At 39.6% G+C, this 18,282-nt stretch overlaps 3 protein-coding genes across 3 annotated transcripts; 2 read left to right on the top strand and 1 right to left on the bottom strand.

The window, feature by feature from the left end:
* Window positions 1–1,648: 1,648 nt before the first annotated feature.
* LOC147760435 (uncharacterized) lies at window positions 1,649–2,714 on the top strand. The gene is made up of 2 exons (XM_087018774.1): window positions 1,649–1,690; window positions 2,163–2,714. The coding sequence occupies exons 1-2, from the start codon at window positions 1,649–1,651 to the stop codon at window positions 2,712–2,714; spliced, it is 594 nt and encodes a 197-aa protein (XP_086874900.1).
* Window positions 2,715–4,589: 1,875 nt separating this feature from the next.
* LOC147760433 (uncharacterized) lies at window positions 4,590–18,162 on the top strand. The gene is made up of 6 exons (XM_087018746.1): window positions 4,590–4,803; window positions 13,268–13,544; window positions 13,893–13,958; window positions 15,070–15,159; window positions 16,793–16,927; window positions 17,117–18,162. Exons 2-6 carry the CDS (start codon window positions 13,275–13,277, stop codon window positions 17,396–17,398), a joined length of 843 nt encoding a protein of 280 aa, XP_086874872.1. The 5' UTR covers window positions 4,590–4,803; window positions 13,268–13,274; the 3' UTR covers window positions 17,399–18,162.
* LOC147760434 (uncharacterized) lies at window positions 8,970–12,386 on the bottom strand. Its single transcript, XM_087018773.1, has one exon. It carries the CDS (start codon window positions 12,384–12,386, stop codon window positions 8,970–8,972), a length of 3,417 nt encoding a protein of 1,138 aa, XP_086874899.1.
* Window positions 18,163–18,282: the final 120 nt, after the last annotated feature.

The raw sequence follows: 18,282 nt of genomic DNA, 5'->3' as shown, positions 1-18,282 counted from the left end.
CCTAAGTCCTGTAGGACTACTATTCCCAAGTAATGTTAGTCCTACTGACAACCATTTCCAGGAACCGAGGTCCTACGGACTACGGCACTACGGACCTCGGTTGCTGGGGGACTTGGATTACTAATACACCGGTTTAAAACATAGATGCCGATCAGATTCATATATTGGTTTTCTTCTCCAACTTATATAATGGAACTTAATGTTTATATCAAGAAGAATGCATGCAAACATATTGTTGTATGCATGTTTGTCTGTGTGAGTGTAAGTGCGCAGTGCGCGCGAGTGAGTGTTTATGGCCTTTTTGTAAGTGCTAACTTGAGTAACACATTTCATACATTCTACATTATTTAACAGACATACGTAGACAGACAGACAGGCAGAAAGACAGACAGACAGTAATATACGCACGTGTAGACCTGGTGCTATTTATCCACAATGGTGACCACGATTTCAAAGAAATTTTGACTGAGATTTTAAAAAAGTAGTATTAGCACTCTCACTTGTCTTTTGTATAGAAGTATATGGACTTGTGGGAGCCCAGTTAGTAAACAGACCAGTTTTCCTTAAATCTTATATTCAGAAATCATAATACCTGTTCAAATAATGTAGCATATCAAATATTTCGAAATGGATGTATTATCACATACACAAACATGTTAAAATGATTTGAAAAGGATGTAGATATATTTGTTACAAAAACCGAACAACACGCAACGTCTGATCATCACCTGGCGTCTTTATCATGCTAATTACCACCATGGGATGGGAAAGCTTTTCCAACATAAAATAATTATTGCGTAGTTTTCTCTTATTCCTTTGCTGATCAACGAAGTCGGTAGAATACATACGATTGTTTGGGACAGCCAAGGTAAATCACCTTTTTGTTCTTTGCGTTTGTGGATAAAAGTAATGTACTTATAAATAATTAATAAATACTAATACGATCCATAAAACAGTACAACTCGCTACAGAACTACACGCTACCCGCAAGAAATCGCAGTAGATACTCCAGTGCAGTAGACTACTGCAATCATACTGCAAACATGCTTCAAATCTGCTTCGATTTGGGAGCTAATTAGCATATTTGAAACATGCTTCTATCATGCTGCTAATCTACTGCATTAATGCTCCTCTCTGTACAAACCTATGTACTTTTTGGAGTAGAATTGCAGTAGGCTATGCTGCATTTCTACTGCAAATATGCTCCACACCACTACTGCGTTAATGCTTTTTTGCTACTTCGATACTACTGCATTTTCGTGCGGGTATAACACTGTCCCTGATGTGAGACAGGTTGCGCCTTCCGCAGTCAGTGAAGATCTCTGGGCCCTAATGTAGACGGCCCCTACACCCTTCGGTTGAACCAAGGGGCTCACGGTCCAAGATGTCCATATTGGTCCAACTGACGGTGTGATCAGGTGCCTTGAGCAACGTAAATGTGTTGAAACGCCTCCTCAGACTCACCAATGAACTGCTGTATATAGGCCCGCTGATTAATTATATTAATTGGAGAATGTGAGATGGTTTTGTGAGCGACCATAACGAGGGGTTCAATTGATATCTTTCAGATCTTGGAATATAACCTCTGTAAGAAGACTTGCACCCAATCAAGATGTTCTGCAGTCTATTGATAACCGTTTCCGTTGCCATGTTGGCGAGTGGTTCCACACTGGTTATACGGGATAAAAAGGTATAAAAATTACATGTGATGACTTACCAAAGTTTTTTCTTTATGTAATGAAATATTTCTCGGATAAGGCATGAAAAAAAAAAACAAGTTTGTCATTTTTTGTTGTTTGGCGTTACAAAAACATCCAATTTGGCTAAACTAATGTTGAATTGGAAGGTCAGTGTTAGCAGTTCAGGTTCATGTTTATAATTCAATAGTAAATACTAATAAGATCCATAAAACAGTACTGCTCGCTACAGAACTACACACTATAATTCTGTCTCATATGTGAGAAAGCCACGGGCAGTAAACAGTGATGCTCTGAGCACCGACTAGCAAGGCACATAAACACACACACACACACACACACACACACACACAAAAAAAAAAATATTATATCATTATAATAGATAAAATAACATGGGGACATTAATAACGGTGAAAATTGATAGAACCTTAATCATAAGATGATGATTGCATGTTTCTCTTACAGGTACAAGAAGAGACACCAAGTGATATTTGGACTGCCAAATGGAGATTTGTCATAGCCAACTTGGACATAAACGGAGATGGAAAGCTGGATAAAAACGAATACGTAAATATGATGGCAGCAAGAGTAAGAGCAATAACGAAGTCTGCCGAGAAGGAAGAAAAAATGAGAGCTTATTTGCAGACCGCATGGGACAAGTGGTGGAAAGAGATTATGAACGACGATAACTTAGAAAGCGTTACCGCAAAAGGTATGATCAAAAACAAAGCCGGAATCATTGAAAAAATGGTTGATCGACATAATCTGGACATTGAAGACCAATGGACTCTTACGTTCTTTGAGGTGGTAGATGAAAACGGGGATGACGCTCTTGGGGCAAAAGAGTATGCCGATTTTCTCAAGATTTTCCACGCTACGTTTTCTGCAGAAATTTTCTCTGAAATGGATTCCGACAAAAATGGTGCTATTAGCAAAAATGAAATGGTTATAAATCATTTGCTGTTCCTTACAGGCGACACCATGGAAGGGGCAAATTTGTACGGGAAAGTAGTCTAATCCAATGGCTCTCATACGGTCTCAATAAGTGTACACTTACGAGGTCAACAGTCGAACAACAACAGGGGCGGATCTAGGCCGTCTTCTGGGTCTTCTGGAAGACGGTCAGATTTTCAAGTTTACATTGACGGGTATCTAATTTTTTTCTGTTGGAAGACGGTCAAAAATGGAGGATAGATTAATAAAGATAATTTGGAAGACTGTCAGAATATATCTCTGGATCCGCCCCTGAACAATCAAAACTCGATTCCATATAATAAAAACACAGATCCTTGCATTATTAAGCAACTCATCAAAGTCTAATAAACGCTTTTAAAAGCTGAATTTGAATTTTCAAAACTATTTAATTAGAGAGCAAAATACTGTTCAGCGGACCCTTGGAAGCACAAAAAGTAACTTGGAACAGTGTTTTTCACCTCATTTCCATAGATTTTAAGATCGATCTATCCCTGTGGGGAGTCTCACTAGATTACTGTCAGCTTGGCCGGCTTAAGCGTCTGTCCCGCCAACTAAAAGCTGTAAGGGGGTAATTAACTATGGTGCCCGCTCGGCTGACTGAAATTTAGCGTGAACCCCCAGGGAGTTAGGTCGATCTAAAACTTAATCTTTAGATCGATCTAAATCTCTGGGAAAGCACCCTTTAATCATATGTTCTTATTTCCAAGAAAAAAGAGAAAGACGCAAACAAAGTAATGAAACATAGGGAAAGACATATATGTTTTTGTTTTATACCCATTCCTTCAATAAAATATAATAAATTGAAAACAAGTGTAATAGCTTGCCATATTTCTAAGGAAGTTATGTGATACAGTTGCAGATAATACATATAGTCTTCTATTTTGGACTTCGTTAAAAGGTAGCCTTAAGCTTGCTAATATTTCAAATATACGTACTGGGCTGGGGAGGGGGGGAGGGGGAAGGGGGGTAACCATTCGTGAACATACGAAACACTGACAAGAATTCGGATATTCTGTTGATTTCTTGCTTCATTGAAACATTTCAGAATCAAAACATCCGATCACGGGACGCACATGTAAGGGGTAGAAGCAATACATCTTATAAGAATGGTTTATTTTTTTCACCCTATAAACCTAATGGTGTGGTGAACAAGCGGGATTAGCCCTTAATTTGAGGTCATCAGAGTTTTCTTTGCATTTTTATTTAATTGGAAAAATACTTTGGTAGCAACAATTACCCCAGGTAAAATGTAAATAACCATACTGCCCCCCCCCTTCCACATGTAATTCCTCAAAAAAAAAAAAAAAAAAAAAAAATATAGTTGAAGCTTACCAAACCACCTCATCTCCTGTTTTTCTTAACTTTCGTTAACACGCCCTAAGTGTTAAAAGCATACAATGCTTTTATAGGAGCCTTATTGAACGAAATGAATTAAATGCAAAATGTTAACGATAACTGTAACATATGTCGGTCCCATTAAAAAAAGTGGCACGCGTAGGTATTGTGCCACTGATACCACAGCAGCTTACAAGATTTTTCTCCAATTTGACTTTGCAATTATACCCTTACCCCTATAACGGCACTTAGGAATGCTGCAAGTGCATTTCTTTCTTTAGCCTGTAAAAGCCATTGTTCAATACAATGCGCGCCCTGCATTATGTTTAGTCCATACCGCGGGCTTAGTATTGAAAAACATTGACCCCGATGACAAAAAAATCCATTTTTCGAGCTCGGAATAAATGTAACTGTTAACAGAAATATGTAATTAACTGATTAGTGGATACAAATCTGGAGAACAACATTTTTATCATGTCTCCAAGCCATCGAGACTAAACAGTTTTGCCCTTGTGTCATGTTTACCAAAGAAGCGGCAGCCATTGATTCAACAAAGATTTAGGTCATGTCATATGAATCGGTTCAGGCTGCATACTGAGGGCACGGCTAGGGACAAGCTTTATAACTAAGTGGTGCAACATTCATGTGTGCTCATAAGTGGGAATTAGTTTTTAAGTGTTGTTTATTACCTGAAACCATTCTGTGAAGATAGGGCGCTGACTGGCTGGCTAGGCGGTGAAGACGGTTTAGACGAAAAGGAAAACCGGCTACACGATCTAATTTGAAAAACACTCAGGTAAGTCAAGGAGACGATATCTGCTAAGTACGTCCCTTGCCATCTCTCCCTCTCCCCCTCTTTCTCTTTCTCTGTCAGCAAGGGAAGAAGAGTTTAGGTAAACGTCATATTTTTTTACACAGTTATTGTTTCTTCGATTAGTTTTATTCAAGTAAAAACACGTAATTAAATTGCTTTTGGTGTGGCGACTCTTGACAAAACAGCATTTGAGCGAATCGTTTGTGGTGATACTCGCTCTTTGCTGTCGCAAAGGATGTAAAATGGACCTTGTAGGATTGACAAAATATATGGTATATTACTACACCTTAATACCATTTGAAATATGTATCAGTTATACACACAAAAACAAAATAATAATAATAATAAATAATAAATAAAAAATGGCGGACTCAAAGTGAAACACCTCGCCAACGAAATGTACCTCTCTTTACAGTCATTTTTGTCTGACTTTAAGGGGGGGGGGTACATAAATGTTCATACCGAAAGTGTAAACATGTATCCAATATATATATATATATATATATATATATATATATATATATATATATATATATATATATATATATATAAAGAAAGACAAAGATGAGAATATTTAGACTTAAACGTTAAGTATGGGCGGCCAAAAGGGCAAAAATTCATGTCGTCGATTCAGTTATGTTTCGTCGATTCACTGCCTTCCCATCGATTCAGTTTCAAGTTTAAACGATCCTGTCATAAATTTAACATCTACTTTCGTCAATTCAATTGTCAAACATTTCTCATCTATGGTGTATTAAAACCAATGCTGTCACTATTTTCGTCGATCGTGTAACTAATCTCGTCGATCGTCAAACTGTTTTCGTCGATCGTGTAACTATTCTCGTCGATCGTCTAATCTCGTCGATCGTGTAACTATTCTCATCGATCATCTCATCGATCGATCGCCAGAGGGCGCAGCGGTAGCAACACGTGCTTCTGTCTGTCAATCACGCGGTAGTTTTTAACTCGGCCAGCCATGGTCAGAGTTAAGCACAACTAGAAAATAATGTCCCTACAACCGAATATCTTTTTATTATTAACAACTAAAATTGAAATTGTTGAGAAAATGTTCTTATTTCACTAGCAATCATTTTGTTGTCTGCCATTTTGATAGTCATGTGATAGGCCAATGTGCTACCGCAGCGCCCTCTGGCGATCGATCAATGAGACGATCGACGAGAATAGACGATCGATGAGAATAGTTACACGATCGACGAGATTAGTTGGACGATCGACGAGAATAGTTACACGATCGACGAAAATAGTGACAGCATTGGTTTTAATACACCGTAGATGAGAAATGTTTGACAGTTGAATCGACGAAAGTAGATGGTGAATTTATGACAGGATCGTTTAAACTTGAAACTGAATCGATGGCGAAGGCAGTGAATCGACGAAACATAACTGAATCGACGACATGATTTTTTGCCCTTTTGGCCGCCCATACGTTAAGTTCAGGTGTGATATCCACAATTACTTTCGCTTTGCCACACCTGTGCTTGCTATCCATGCTATTTTCGAACCCTAGATTTTGCATTGTGCCTGTCGCGATATCAAAACAACGGTGATCAAACAGTGCGGCGTTGGATTTCATTCAAGCAACTTTTCAGTCGTTTATTTAAAGTCATAATAACTCTTCGTTTTGGCCAAAAATTGGATTTACTTGGAGTAAACGGCAATTTTCCCGTACTTACCAATGGTCAACGACCCCATTCCTGCATTCAAAGTTAGTCCAGTGTTTTTTCCTAAACGTTTGGATTTTTGTTAAAATTTCTACATTGCACAGTCACGCGATATCGAGCGACATTTTCTGGTGACCTACTTAAAACCGCGGGAAAAGCAGACAACAACAACACTACAGTATATAACAATAATATAAGATTCATAAGATATAATCGTCTTATTGGTCAAAGTGCACTTATATCTACAGTGTGTGCAATTCTGAACTTTTCGTTATCCGACGCACTGTACAAAAACTCGCAACTTACGTCTGCGGATTGCATCACGTGTCTGCTTTCTTATGGTGTCATATGTTATTTTGGTCTCGAATAAACGCGAGAATCCGCGTGACACCCCAACGTCATTGGCAACGTATGCCTTGTCGACCGGGAAGAAAGGCACAGAAAGCCCTATTGAAATGCAGAGATTTTAGTTTTACTACAATAAAAGCCGTTTTAGTGGTAAAATGCAATATAATATATTTCCATGCGTTGTTTACTATGTATTTCTTGCGGAGTTTTGAATCTCTATGGAAGAGTTATTACTGCTTTAAGTTGCGAGTTAGCCGTAGGTGCAATTCTATGAAAAAAAACTTGAGCGTATACAGGCCTACCAAACTACCAGACTCGGCACATAAGGATCCTGAATTAAGTGGTATATCGGACCACACTACCCGTTTTCAAGGTGCGTCAGATCGAATTTCGGAGCATCACACCCCAGAACAAATTTTGTAGGACGACCGCGGGCTCATCCACGCTCGGCTGTCAGCTTGATTGGATAGTACACGATTGTCGTAAAATCTCCATATGATTTTAAAACCGAGTGCATAAATTTGAAAAACACCTACAACAACCTTAGACTGTACTCTTACTTTAGAGTACTCTATTTTATTGTCTCTATGGGGGTATACGGGGACTTTACGACATTCGGTTTGAATGCTTTAACCACTTTTGATAGGGCTTTTTTGCACTGTATTAGATTAATGTGGCAGTCTAAGGTTGTTCTAGGTGGTTTTCAAATTTATGCATATAGCGATTTTACGACAACCGTTCACTATCCAATCAAGGTGACACCCTAGCGTGGGCTCATCCTGTCGATGTTCTCACTGATACTCCGAAATGCGTTATGACACACACCTTGAAAACGGGTAGTGTGGTGCGATATACCGGTTAATTCAGGATCCCTATGTGCCGAGTCTGGTAGTAGGGTAGGCCTGGTATAGTGTTTTAGTAGTAGTACTTCTACACAGTTGTTGAATTTAACATTTTGGTGTGGACAAAAAGAGAGTGGGTGTCATTTCTCATGGTAAATCTCATTTTATTATTTTGTTGATTTTATGTTTTTTTATATTAATATGTAGAATTATCACTTGTACTTGTGTACTGCTGTAGCTGCACTCAGTCAAATAAAGGAAGTCTCTAACTGGTTGAATTTTATTAAATTCAAACGTAAAACTGAAAGAAAATAAAATAAAACAAAATAAATAACAGAACAAAAATTGTAGCGAAAAATACTGAAAACAAATTTAAATACAAAATAACCTAAAAATTGATAACAAATTTACACGAAGTACATACGAAAGTGTAAGAGAAAGGATAGACGGAAACGTTGCAAAGACCCAAAGCCGGAGAAGTTTACGTTACTTTAGCGTTGAAATAATTTGCCTTACCCCCGACCAAGTGTGCTAATATCGTTATAAAAGGATAGATAGAAACGTTGAAATACCCAAAGCCAGAGAAGTTTACGTTATCGTTGAAATAGTTACCTTTTCCTCCGACTGGGTGTGCTAAAAATGGTGTCGTTAGAGTACCCGTATCGTTCTGTGTAAGAAAGTGAAGTGAGCAAAAAGAAATAGAGAGGAGGCCTTATATACGTTGTGGAATGAAAACTGTTCAGTGCAGGGTGTGGTACAGGCATGTGACGGTGCGGTTAGGTAAGTGCGGTGGCCTGTAACGTTATAATTAGTAGAGAGAGAGAGAGAGAGAGAAAGAGAGAAAGAGAAAGAGTAAACAGAGAAAGAACGGAAAATGTACTTCGAATGAATAATGAGAAATAAATAAATAAATAAAATAAAATAAAATGTTGCGGGCAGTTACACTCCCACCAAAATCAAAATGATTTTAAGTAAATAAAGAAATCTAACTGCTACGTTATGAATACGTAATTACCACTGAATGCTAGCAATTAGAAAAACAGTAAATTAAATGTAAATGAACCATTAAACGGTTACTGCTGGCTTTCCCTTATTGAAGCAATGTACGTTATACAAATAAACTTAATGAATCCAGTCTTTCAATGATATATAATCATTTTAAGCAAATATGTAGACTCGTTCCAATAGTGTCCATTATCATCAAAAATATATCACTGTCACTGCAATAAAGTCATTGTAGTAATGTCACTATAATGTATGTACACATGTAAACACTTTAATTTTCAACCAATAATACCAGTTTTTGTACATTTCGCTCAAGAATGGAAGATCGCAAAGTTCCAGAACAACCCGTTCTGACTTTAACTCTTCTCACAAGTCCGTCATCGTCTGCATTGGCTTCCACCACTCGAGCCAGAGGCCACTGGTTTCGAGGAAGTTCTATATCTTTGATCAAAACAACATCTCCTTTCTGCATATTACGACGAGGTTCATGCCACTTCTGTCGCAGAGATATTTGACTGATGTATTCCTTTTTCCACCTAGACCAAAACTGTTCTAGCAAATATTGGACGCGTCTCCAGCGCTTTCGTAGAAAGAGATCTTCCCTGACGAAATTACCTGGAGGAGGAAACGGTATATCAGCCTTGGCGGTCAAAATGTGATTTGGAGTGAGCGGTTCGAGAGTTTTCGGATCATTGATTTCACTCACTGTTAATGGTCTGCTATTGACGATCGACATGACCTCGTAGAAAACGGTCCTGAGAGATGAATCGTCCATTCTACCTGGGCACAATTGAAGCACGGAATTAAGAATTTCCCTCACAGTTCTTATTTGCCTCTCATACACTCCTCCAGTGTGGCTTGCGTGGGGCGCATTAAGAATGAAGTCACATTGTCTTTTGGTTAGAAACGTTGCTATCTTGTTGCTGTCCACTCGATGTTGAAATTCGTTAATCGCACCAATGAAGTTGGAACCTTGGTCTGAACGGATCTGTCTAACAGCACCACGAATCGCAATGAAACACCGTAAAGCGTTGATGAAAGAATCAGTTGACATGTCATCTAACAACTCGATGTGAATTGCACGTGAACACATACGAGTTATCAAAAGTCCATACCTTTTCATTTCTTTGCGTTCCTGTTTAACGAGAAAAGGCTCAAAACAGTCTATACCGCAGTAGGTGAAGGGTGGCGTTGGTTCTACGCGATCCTTGGGTAAATCTGCCATTTTCTGGGACTCGGTCGGCCTTCTCAATTTTCTGCAAGTAACACACTGACTAATGAATTTTGCGACGACTTTGCTGCCACCTACAATCCAAAAACCAAGGGAACGAAGCTTGTTGAGAGTCATACCTCTGCCCTGGTGTTGGGAGTCCGTGTGAGCATAATCAAGAATCAGTCGCGTAACATGATGATTCTTTGGTAGGATGGATGGACGTTTTAATGGCGTTGGAAAACCTGCTTTCCGTAATCGGCCGCCGTCTCGAAGAAGACCATCTTCAAGAACCAGATCTTGGGGGTGAAGCTGATGCGTCTTAAGTAACGTGGTAGCTGCATCGAGGGCACTGAATGCGTCTGGAAATGCATCGCGTTGGGTAAGCATAACAAGAGATTTTTCTGCCTTTCCTCTTTCTTCAATAGTCAGAGGCTGTGTTCCATTTACACCATTTGCAATTCGTTGGATCCTCCCCATCTCAGACACGGTTTTCCACGAACAAGATAATCTCGTGAAGAGTTCAAGGATATTAGGCATTGTAGACGTATCAGTACACAATGAAAAGGCTCTCACCTCTGGATCTCCCAACTGTAGTTCTGTAGTGACACGTTCCAGGTTCACCTGCCGTTGCCTAGGGAAGGAGGGTCCAGTCAACCGTGGTGATTTGGAGATTTCAGCAACGCTGCCTTTGTCATGAGCGAAGTCCTTTTCTATTACTCTGATGACTTCTTTTGAAGAACACTGAGGTAGTTCTTTGACGGCTGTACGATGAGCAATGACAACGTTGACATTGGCACTTGGAGGAGTAGAGTATCCCACCACGCTCCAACCAAGCAGAGTCCTGACTGCAAAAGGCTGATTTTCTTTTCCAATTAAGACCTTTCTGGGAGCTAGAGCCATCGGACAGTTGTACCCGATCAAAAGTCCTACCTCACATGACTGTAGGGGTGGTAACTCGGCACTAAGTTGCTGTAAATGTGGCCACTTACTAACTGTTTCCGTCACTGCAATGTGAGATCGATTTGCTGGTATGAAATCTCTGGTGAAACAGGCATTGATGGGTACAATTTCAGATGAGTTGAAGGCTCTTACTTGTAAACTGGAAATCCGGGAACTGTTAATAACTGTGTTTGAGGCGGTCATTGTTGACAACGATAAACGTGCGGGCTGTCCGGTAATCTGCAATGCTGTAGCCGTCTCTTGTAGAATAAAGGAAGTGTCGCTCTGTGTGTCCAAGAGAGCATACGTCAGGATTTCCTTTGACGGATTTTCCCTACTGGAAACCCACACCGGAACTATCATGGAGGTGCTGTCATCTTTACCTTGGTCAATCTGAAGAGAATTTGCTACCTGGTACTCTGTTGTAGGTTGTGGGCGAGCTAACCTAAAGTTGTCATCATGTAAACACGTGGGATGTCTTCCCTGGCATTTTTCGCATCTTAGTTTCCTTTTACAAGTGTTGTTGTGATGGCCGTGACGTAAACACCCGTAACATAGATTGTTCTCACGAATAAAAGTGCGTTTGTGATCAAGTGTCAGAGATCGAAAATTTTCACACTGTGAAATGAAATGTCCTTTCTGACAGTAACTGCAAACATACACAGGAGGACTGGAGGTAGTGGTAAGAACGTTGGCATTACCTTTGACCTTGTGAGCAGCAGCAGCAGTCTTCGTAGCGTTGAGGGCGTGTATCGACGAAATCGGGTTACAGGCAATTCTGGCTTCCTTGGTCACAAACTCCACAAACATCTGAAAGGGAGGGTATTCACCTGTAATGTCAATACACTGCGTCACTTCACGGTTCCACCTCACTGTCACCCACTCTGGTAGTTTGGCGATGAGCTTCTGGTTTTCTGTACAATCGTTTAAAATGCGCAGATTAGGCACGTGTGGAATTGCATCATGGCAGGCTTGTAGAAAATCACCGAAGTCCCTCAGAGCTACAGGGTCGTTGGTTGGGATCTTAGGCCACGTGTCTAGTTTGTCTCGGAAGGCTTTCTGTACTAGGAAAGGATGTCCGTAACGCTCATCCAGAATTTTCCATGCGCTGTGAAACGCAGAGGGGCTGTTGCCGTAGAAAAACCCTTCAAGTGCTTTACGTGCTGGATATCCCACATACTTCTTTAAGTAGAAGATCCTTTCTTCAGGGGGTATACCTTTTCGTTCTATGAGCATCTGAAAGGATGTCTTCCATTCTAAGTACTGTAGTGGATCTCCAGTAAAAACGCTGGGTTCTGGTATCGGCAATCTGTTAAGGTTCATGGAATCGGTCAGAGCTTTAACTAGAGTGTTCATATCCTGTAGCGACGACGCAGGTGTAGCGGCGCTGGTATTCTGTGAAGTGTCAACGTGACTCCCACCATCGCAAGGCTCGGCCTGATCTCGACTCTCGGTTGTAGCAGAATCACCGGTAGAGCGTTTGGCACTGGTCATATGCTCTCTTTCACGTTTTCTTGCTTCTAAATATTCTGCCATTCTTTTTGTCACTTTCTGTTTTCGTTGAGTCCTTCTTACACTTTCCTCTGTCTCACTTCACTTTCTTACACAGAACGATACGGGTACTCTAACGACACCATTTTAGCACACCCAGTCGGAGGAAAAGTTTTACTGTAGCTGCACTCAGTCAAATAAAGGAAGTCTCTAACTGGTTGAATTTTATTAAATTCAAACGTAAAACTGAAAGAAAATAAAATAAAACAAAATAAATAACAGAACAAAAATTGTAGCGAAAAATACTGAAAACAAATTTAGATACAAAATAACCTAAAAATTGATAACAAATTTACACGAAGTACATACGAAAGTGTAAGAGAAAGGATAGACGGAAACGTTGCAAAGACCCAAAGCCGGAGAAGTTTACGTTACTTTAGCGTTGAAATAATTTGCCTTACCCCCGACCAAGTGTGCTAATATCGTTATAAAAGGATAGATAGAAACGTTGAAATACCCAAAGCCAGAGAAGTTTACGTTATCGTTGAAATAGTTACCTTTTCCTCCGACTGGGTGTGCTAAAAATGGTGTCGTTAGAGTACCCGTATCGTTCTGTGTAAGAAAGTGAAGTGAGCAAAAAGAAATAGAGAGGAGGCCTTATATACGTTGTGGAATGAAAACTGTTCAGTGCAGGGTGTGGTACAGGCATGTGACGGTGCGGTTAGGTAAGTGCGGTGGCCTGTAACGTTATAATTAGTAGAGAGAGAGAGAGAGAAAGAGAGAAAGAGAAAGAGTAAACAGAGAAAGAACGGAAAATGTACTTCGAATGAATAATGAGAAATAAATAAATAAATAAAATAAAATAAAATGTCGCGGGCAGTTACAACTGCCTGTATTTTTGTTCAGAAATATCTATTGTCTTTCAGACCCACAATGGACGCAAGTCATACCCAGTTGTTTCAGACGGGTCAGCCTCCAGACCGTTTTCCTTACGGTGCCCTCAAATGTTTGGGTGGATTCCAGATTGCTTTGGGACTCCTTATAATAGGGTGTGGCGCGGCCGACCTCCATCTCAACTATTTTGCCGTTGGCCAAAACGCTTTCACTTCCAATACCAACATGTATTATCATCGCAACATGACTTATAATGAGATAGGTCACATCTTGACCGTGGTCAGTGCTCCGATATGGTGCGGTGCCTGGGTAAGTTTTTATTCTCTAATTTTTAATAATACCAGCTTCCCTCCCAATACTTTACATGATATGCCGACGAGACTAATTATATAATTTAAAAATATAAGGTATACATAGCAAGTGAAAAAAAGATTATCTACCAGGATTTTATGAAAGACAAAACGTATTTTCTAAAATTTACTTATAATAGTGCTTGTATTTAATAACATACCTGCTCTTCTCGGCTCCTTAGCTGTTGGACACATGTCCTAAATTTTGATGCCCAGAAAAAAATGACTAGTGTTTAGTTGATTGATAGCGGTTTTTCTTTGCTAAAACAAATGTTATACAAATATCTGTCTCTTTTTTAATTTTCAGTTTTTCTTTACCGGTATTTTCGGAGCTTGCATCACAAAAAATCGACAAAGTTACAAACGATGCCTGGTGAGTGATAACAGAGACAAATTAATAAATAGATAAATGAGTATTTTAGTATAAATTAACTTATCCTTTGATTGACCGACTTATTTAGGGCGTAGCTGGCAATTTAGTCGCACGAGTAATAAGCCTAGGCAATAATGATTAAGAAAGAGAAAGGTAGAAGGAGAAAGAGAGAGAGAGAGAGACGAATCTTTCCAAAGTGAACGTTACTTATTAAGAAGCAGTGGTAATTTAAACGTCTACCTATGGAATGTCAATAAACATTGTTTCTCATTATTCAGGCAGCACATCTGTTATGATAGGTTTTGAGAGCCTGCCCTTAGCAAAATATCAGGTCTACTGTAAATTCGCGGCGAATTTGCAGCAAATTTCCTGCAATATTGGTGCAAATTAATTCCTTATTTTGAATTTGGATTAAATGTGCTGCAATATGGCTTCAAACTAGCAGCAATAAAATTGTACTTGCAAATTCTGTAAACTCGTAGCTGCAAATGTTTCATTTTGATAAGGGCATTGCCATTCTGTAACTGCAACACGCGCAGTAATTACAAGTTAGAGAGTAGATCAGAGTATTGTAGTGAGATGTGTTCATGTGTCACATGAAACACGTACAGGTATAAAGTTGAACTCCCGCCCTGACATTTCAGTTCAGCGACACTGGTTTCCCCGAACCATATTGGTTTATGTTTAATTCAGTTTTAGTCCATAAAGTTTATGTCAGTTTTTGCTTGTTTTCAGAAGTAGTTAGTTTTTCTGCAGCGAAATACAACATATCCATTCCAAGAAAGTTTTTGAGTTTCCAACGGTACGGTCACGGCAACACATTCTTTTGCCTGGTCTTTACATAAGACAGTTATCTTGCAATACGGCCCTCACCTCCCCCCTCCCCTCCCCCTACCCTAATGACAGGCAATTAATTACCTACCCTCGGGTATGGAGAACTTTTACAGAAACGAGCTCTTATGACGTTATGACATGACGGAAGATATCTCCGAAAACATACAAATGCAGTTGTATCGTTGAGATATATTACGCTCGGGACAAACAGGTCTCTATACTGAAGCAAATTTATGATATATTATGTATACTACTTTCACTTTCACTTCTCTTTCAGCGGAACTCTTTCCAGACGTTTTCAATCCTCACTGCCATAATCTTCGGTCCTACTGCGATGGGGTTAGTGATTGTTTCACCTTTTTTCATAGTAAGTATGACCCAAAGTGACAGCATGTTTTTTTTACTCCGACCACAGTGTGCGTTACTGGTCCCTTACAAAAATATTAATTTTGCTTTCTAATTTAGAAGTCCTGATAGCAGAGGGCACATTTAGAACAGCGCAGACTAACTGTAACAGATCTGCAGATCAAATATGCTGACCAACTAAAAGCTTGCCGCTTTATTCCCGATTATAGACACTAAATACATTCCCCGCGGGGATTACACAAGTATCCAAGTAGTCGGCCATATTCGTCGGCGGATCTCTTAGTCCGATGTTCAGAATGCTCTGTAAGATGTTAGTCACACGTTAAGTAAATAAACCTCTTCTTGGGGACGTTGAGTGAAAGGCGGAAAAGCAGGTGATTATAATAGTACGTCGGAAAGAAAAGGAGGAGTGTTAATCTGTTACTGACTGCAATCAGCAAGGGTCCCCATGGAGTTGGATCGACTTACGTAGACCCATAGTTTCATTGGGAATGAGCACTAAACGACAGTTCTACCTTTATTAGCAATTGAATAGCCAGAGTCACTTGAGATCTGTCAAATATCTGCATTATTTTAAATGAAACCCATATTCCTCTAAGCTTAGTAGCCTAATTGTTTATACTTTCATTTCTATTTGTCGAGAGCTCTCTAATTGTCGAGAGATTCAAAATATCGATCATTTAATCAATTTCAAAAACTAAAACCCGCTTTACTATACTATACTATACTATACTATACTATACTATACTATACTATACTATACTATACTATACTATACTATACTATACTATACTATACTTGATAAAGGGATATCGGGATCATGCCGTGATCCAGTGTTCTTATTTCAACGCATTAAATCATTCTTTACACAAAAAGTTACTGATTATACAACCAATTAATGACTTAACCATATAGTAAAATCATCAAAGCCACATTTTAGTATTTTGTACTTTATCCCCTGGACTAGTTGACGCACCTGGCGCGTCTTTGGGTGGAGTCAAAATTTATGTAACGTTTGCTGAATGCTGGCGTTCCACATATGGTGCATAGATAGTATGGGGTCATTTTTGTCAGCAGGATTATCCTTCAGTTATCCGTTTCCGTGGTTATCCCGTACATTCTTAATGACGTTCCAATCTGGGTGTTAAGCTGAGTCTGGTTGGCATATGACCACCCTACTGTTGCATTACCTGTACATGCAGTAGCACTATCGTGCTTAATCATAAATGGGTGGTCATAGTCCCCAAAGATAGTCTCGACAGTATTTGGATGCATAGCTATGCGTAAAGGCTTCCGTTGACGACTGCCAGCATGCCTATACAATGGTACCGGTAGACTATAAAATATACCCCTCACTCTGAAGACGCATCAAAATAATAATTAGTCTTTAGGGATTTCAATAAGATTATATCACGTTAAATAGGTCAATGCTCTACCATTCACAGCCCCAATTTACACAAAGATCGGTTTCGCTGTTGTTATGTGATAGTAAAATTAAAACCATGGGTACCCTTGTTGCAATGAATATAATGGCGGTAGGGGTGCCACATTATACAGAGCATCTTAATCACGGGTTTTTCACGTTCAATTATCAGTTGAAAGTAACATTTTGATACCCATGCATTTATTTACAGATCAGTTCCAATGCCAATATTTTACAGTACGTGTTTTTTGTGGCAGCGGGAGGGCTGGGCTTCATTGAGTGGATAGTAGCCATCGTGTCCGCCTCCGTCTGCTGTTGCTGCTCGCCCATAGACCAGCAAGAAACGGTATTTTTGGCCTTTTTATTATAAAACCATTAATTTAAGTTGAAATTTTTACAATTTTTTTTCATTCAGTATATTTTATAGTTAAATAGACACAAACACACCCAAGAGAGAGAGAGAGAGAGAGAGAGAGAGAGAGAAGGAGAGATGTATTACATTGTACACTGTGGTATTGGTGTTTTGTCATTTCAGCAAGTTCTCTATATACCGGGCAGTGTACCGGGTCAGCCCTACTATCCAATGATAAGTACCGCCCAACAACAGCAACAACAGCTTCCACCACAGTCTCAACCCTACATGTCACCCACTGCCCCTATGGGATACCAACAGCCAGGTCCATATACCCCTTACCAAACAGCCGGAGGGCCCTCCTACCAGAATCCAAACTACCAGCAACCTGTTGCTGGAGGTAACTGGACTGAAGATAAATCAAAACCCCCTGAGGCTTTTCCCCGAGGAGAAAACTTCTATTGACACTATAAGCGGTCTCCGAGTGCACTGACTGAAAAGCAGAAATAAGAAGATGAAGATAGTGACACTGATTATGGTAGTGCACCGCCCACTGAAACCAGGCAGTAGCAGGCTTCTGACAGTTGTTATGGCAACATTAACTCCATTATCAAATCAGAACTCTTCTATGCCGTCTGCATAACCAAATCACTAGTACATGTACATAGCAACTTCTTTTTTTTCAGTTTATACATTTTAACATGCAGCGCAGCCAAGCACGTCTATGGGTGCTTTCCAAATGTAGCTATCGTCCTACATAGATTGATCCAACTCCTCAGGGACTCCCGCTGAATGTAATAAGATTGATTGAATGTCACGCTTCCTCGAGCAGCTAGGGGTGATAAACTATCGTGTGCGTTCGATCGCACTCAATACGAAGCGAAAAAGCTTCTTGAAGCCGAGGAAATCACCTCTAAATGACGTGGCAACCGCTCACGTCGTGGTTATACACTGGAATAGGAGAATGGATTTCGCCCTATACAGCTCTTTTGCGGGCCACGTTGCTGGACGCGTGTTTGAGAAACAGTCGTTCCCCTGGCGCGGAAAACAAGCCGCATTAACTTGTGCAGATAAAGCAGGTGAATCAATGACTTATTTTCATGCATGGCGTAAAATATACACAAAGCTGTATTTTGTAATCCAGATATATATGTGTATGTGTGTGTGGCATTCAGAGAGCTCAACTATGCGGATAATTTATGTATATAACTAAAAATAAATAAACATGAAACGTGTCGGTACTTATTTATTTACTTTAATTATATATATATATATATATATATATATATATATATATATATATATATATATATATATATATATATATGTGAACATAGCGATAAAGACCG

This window comes from Lingula anatina, chromosome 8 (assembly GCF_051362555.1).
Source record: "Lingula anatina isolate TDL-2025a chromosome 8, LinAna3.0, whole genome shotgun sequence".
Classification (NCBI taxonomy): Eukaryota; Metazoa; Brachiopoda; class Lingulata; order Lingulida; family Lingulidae; genus Lingula; species Lingula anatina.
This window is presented reverse-complemented; position numbering and strand designations above follow the sequence as displayed.

Bases quoted from the DNA above. Each gene is read 5' to 3' on its own strand.
- LOC147760435 (XM_087018774.1), top strand. From the start codon at position 1,649: ATGTTGGCGAGTGGTTCCACACTGGTTATACGGGATAAAAAG. The intron at 1,691-2,162 runs GTATAAAAATTA...TTTCTCTTACAG, and splicing joins TGGTTATACGGGATAAAAAG to GTACAAGAAGAGACACCAAG.
- LOC147760434 (XM_087018773.1), bottom strand. From the start codon at position 12,386: ATGGCAGAATATTTAGAAGCAAGAAAACGTGAAAGAGAGCATATGACC.
- LOC147760433 (XM_087018746.1), top strand. From the start codon at position 13,275: ATGGACGCAAGTCATACCCAGTTGTTTCAGACGGGTCAGCCTCCAGAC. The intron at 13,545-13,892 runs GTAAGTTTTTAT...TTTAATTTTCAG, and splicing joins CGATATGGTGCGGTGCCTGG to TTTTTCTTTACCGGTATTTT. The intron at 15,160-16,792 runs GTAAGTATGACC...ATTTATTTACAG, and splicing joins TTGTTTCACCTTTTTTCATA to ATCAGTTCCAATGCCAATAT.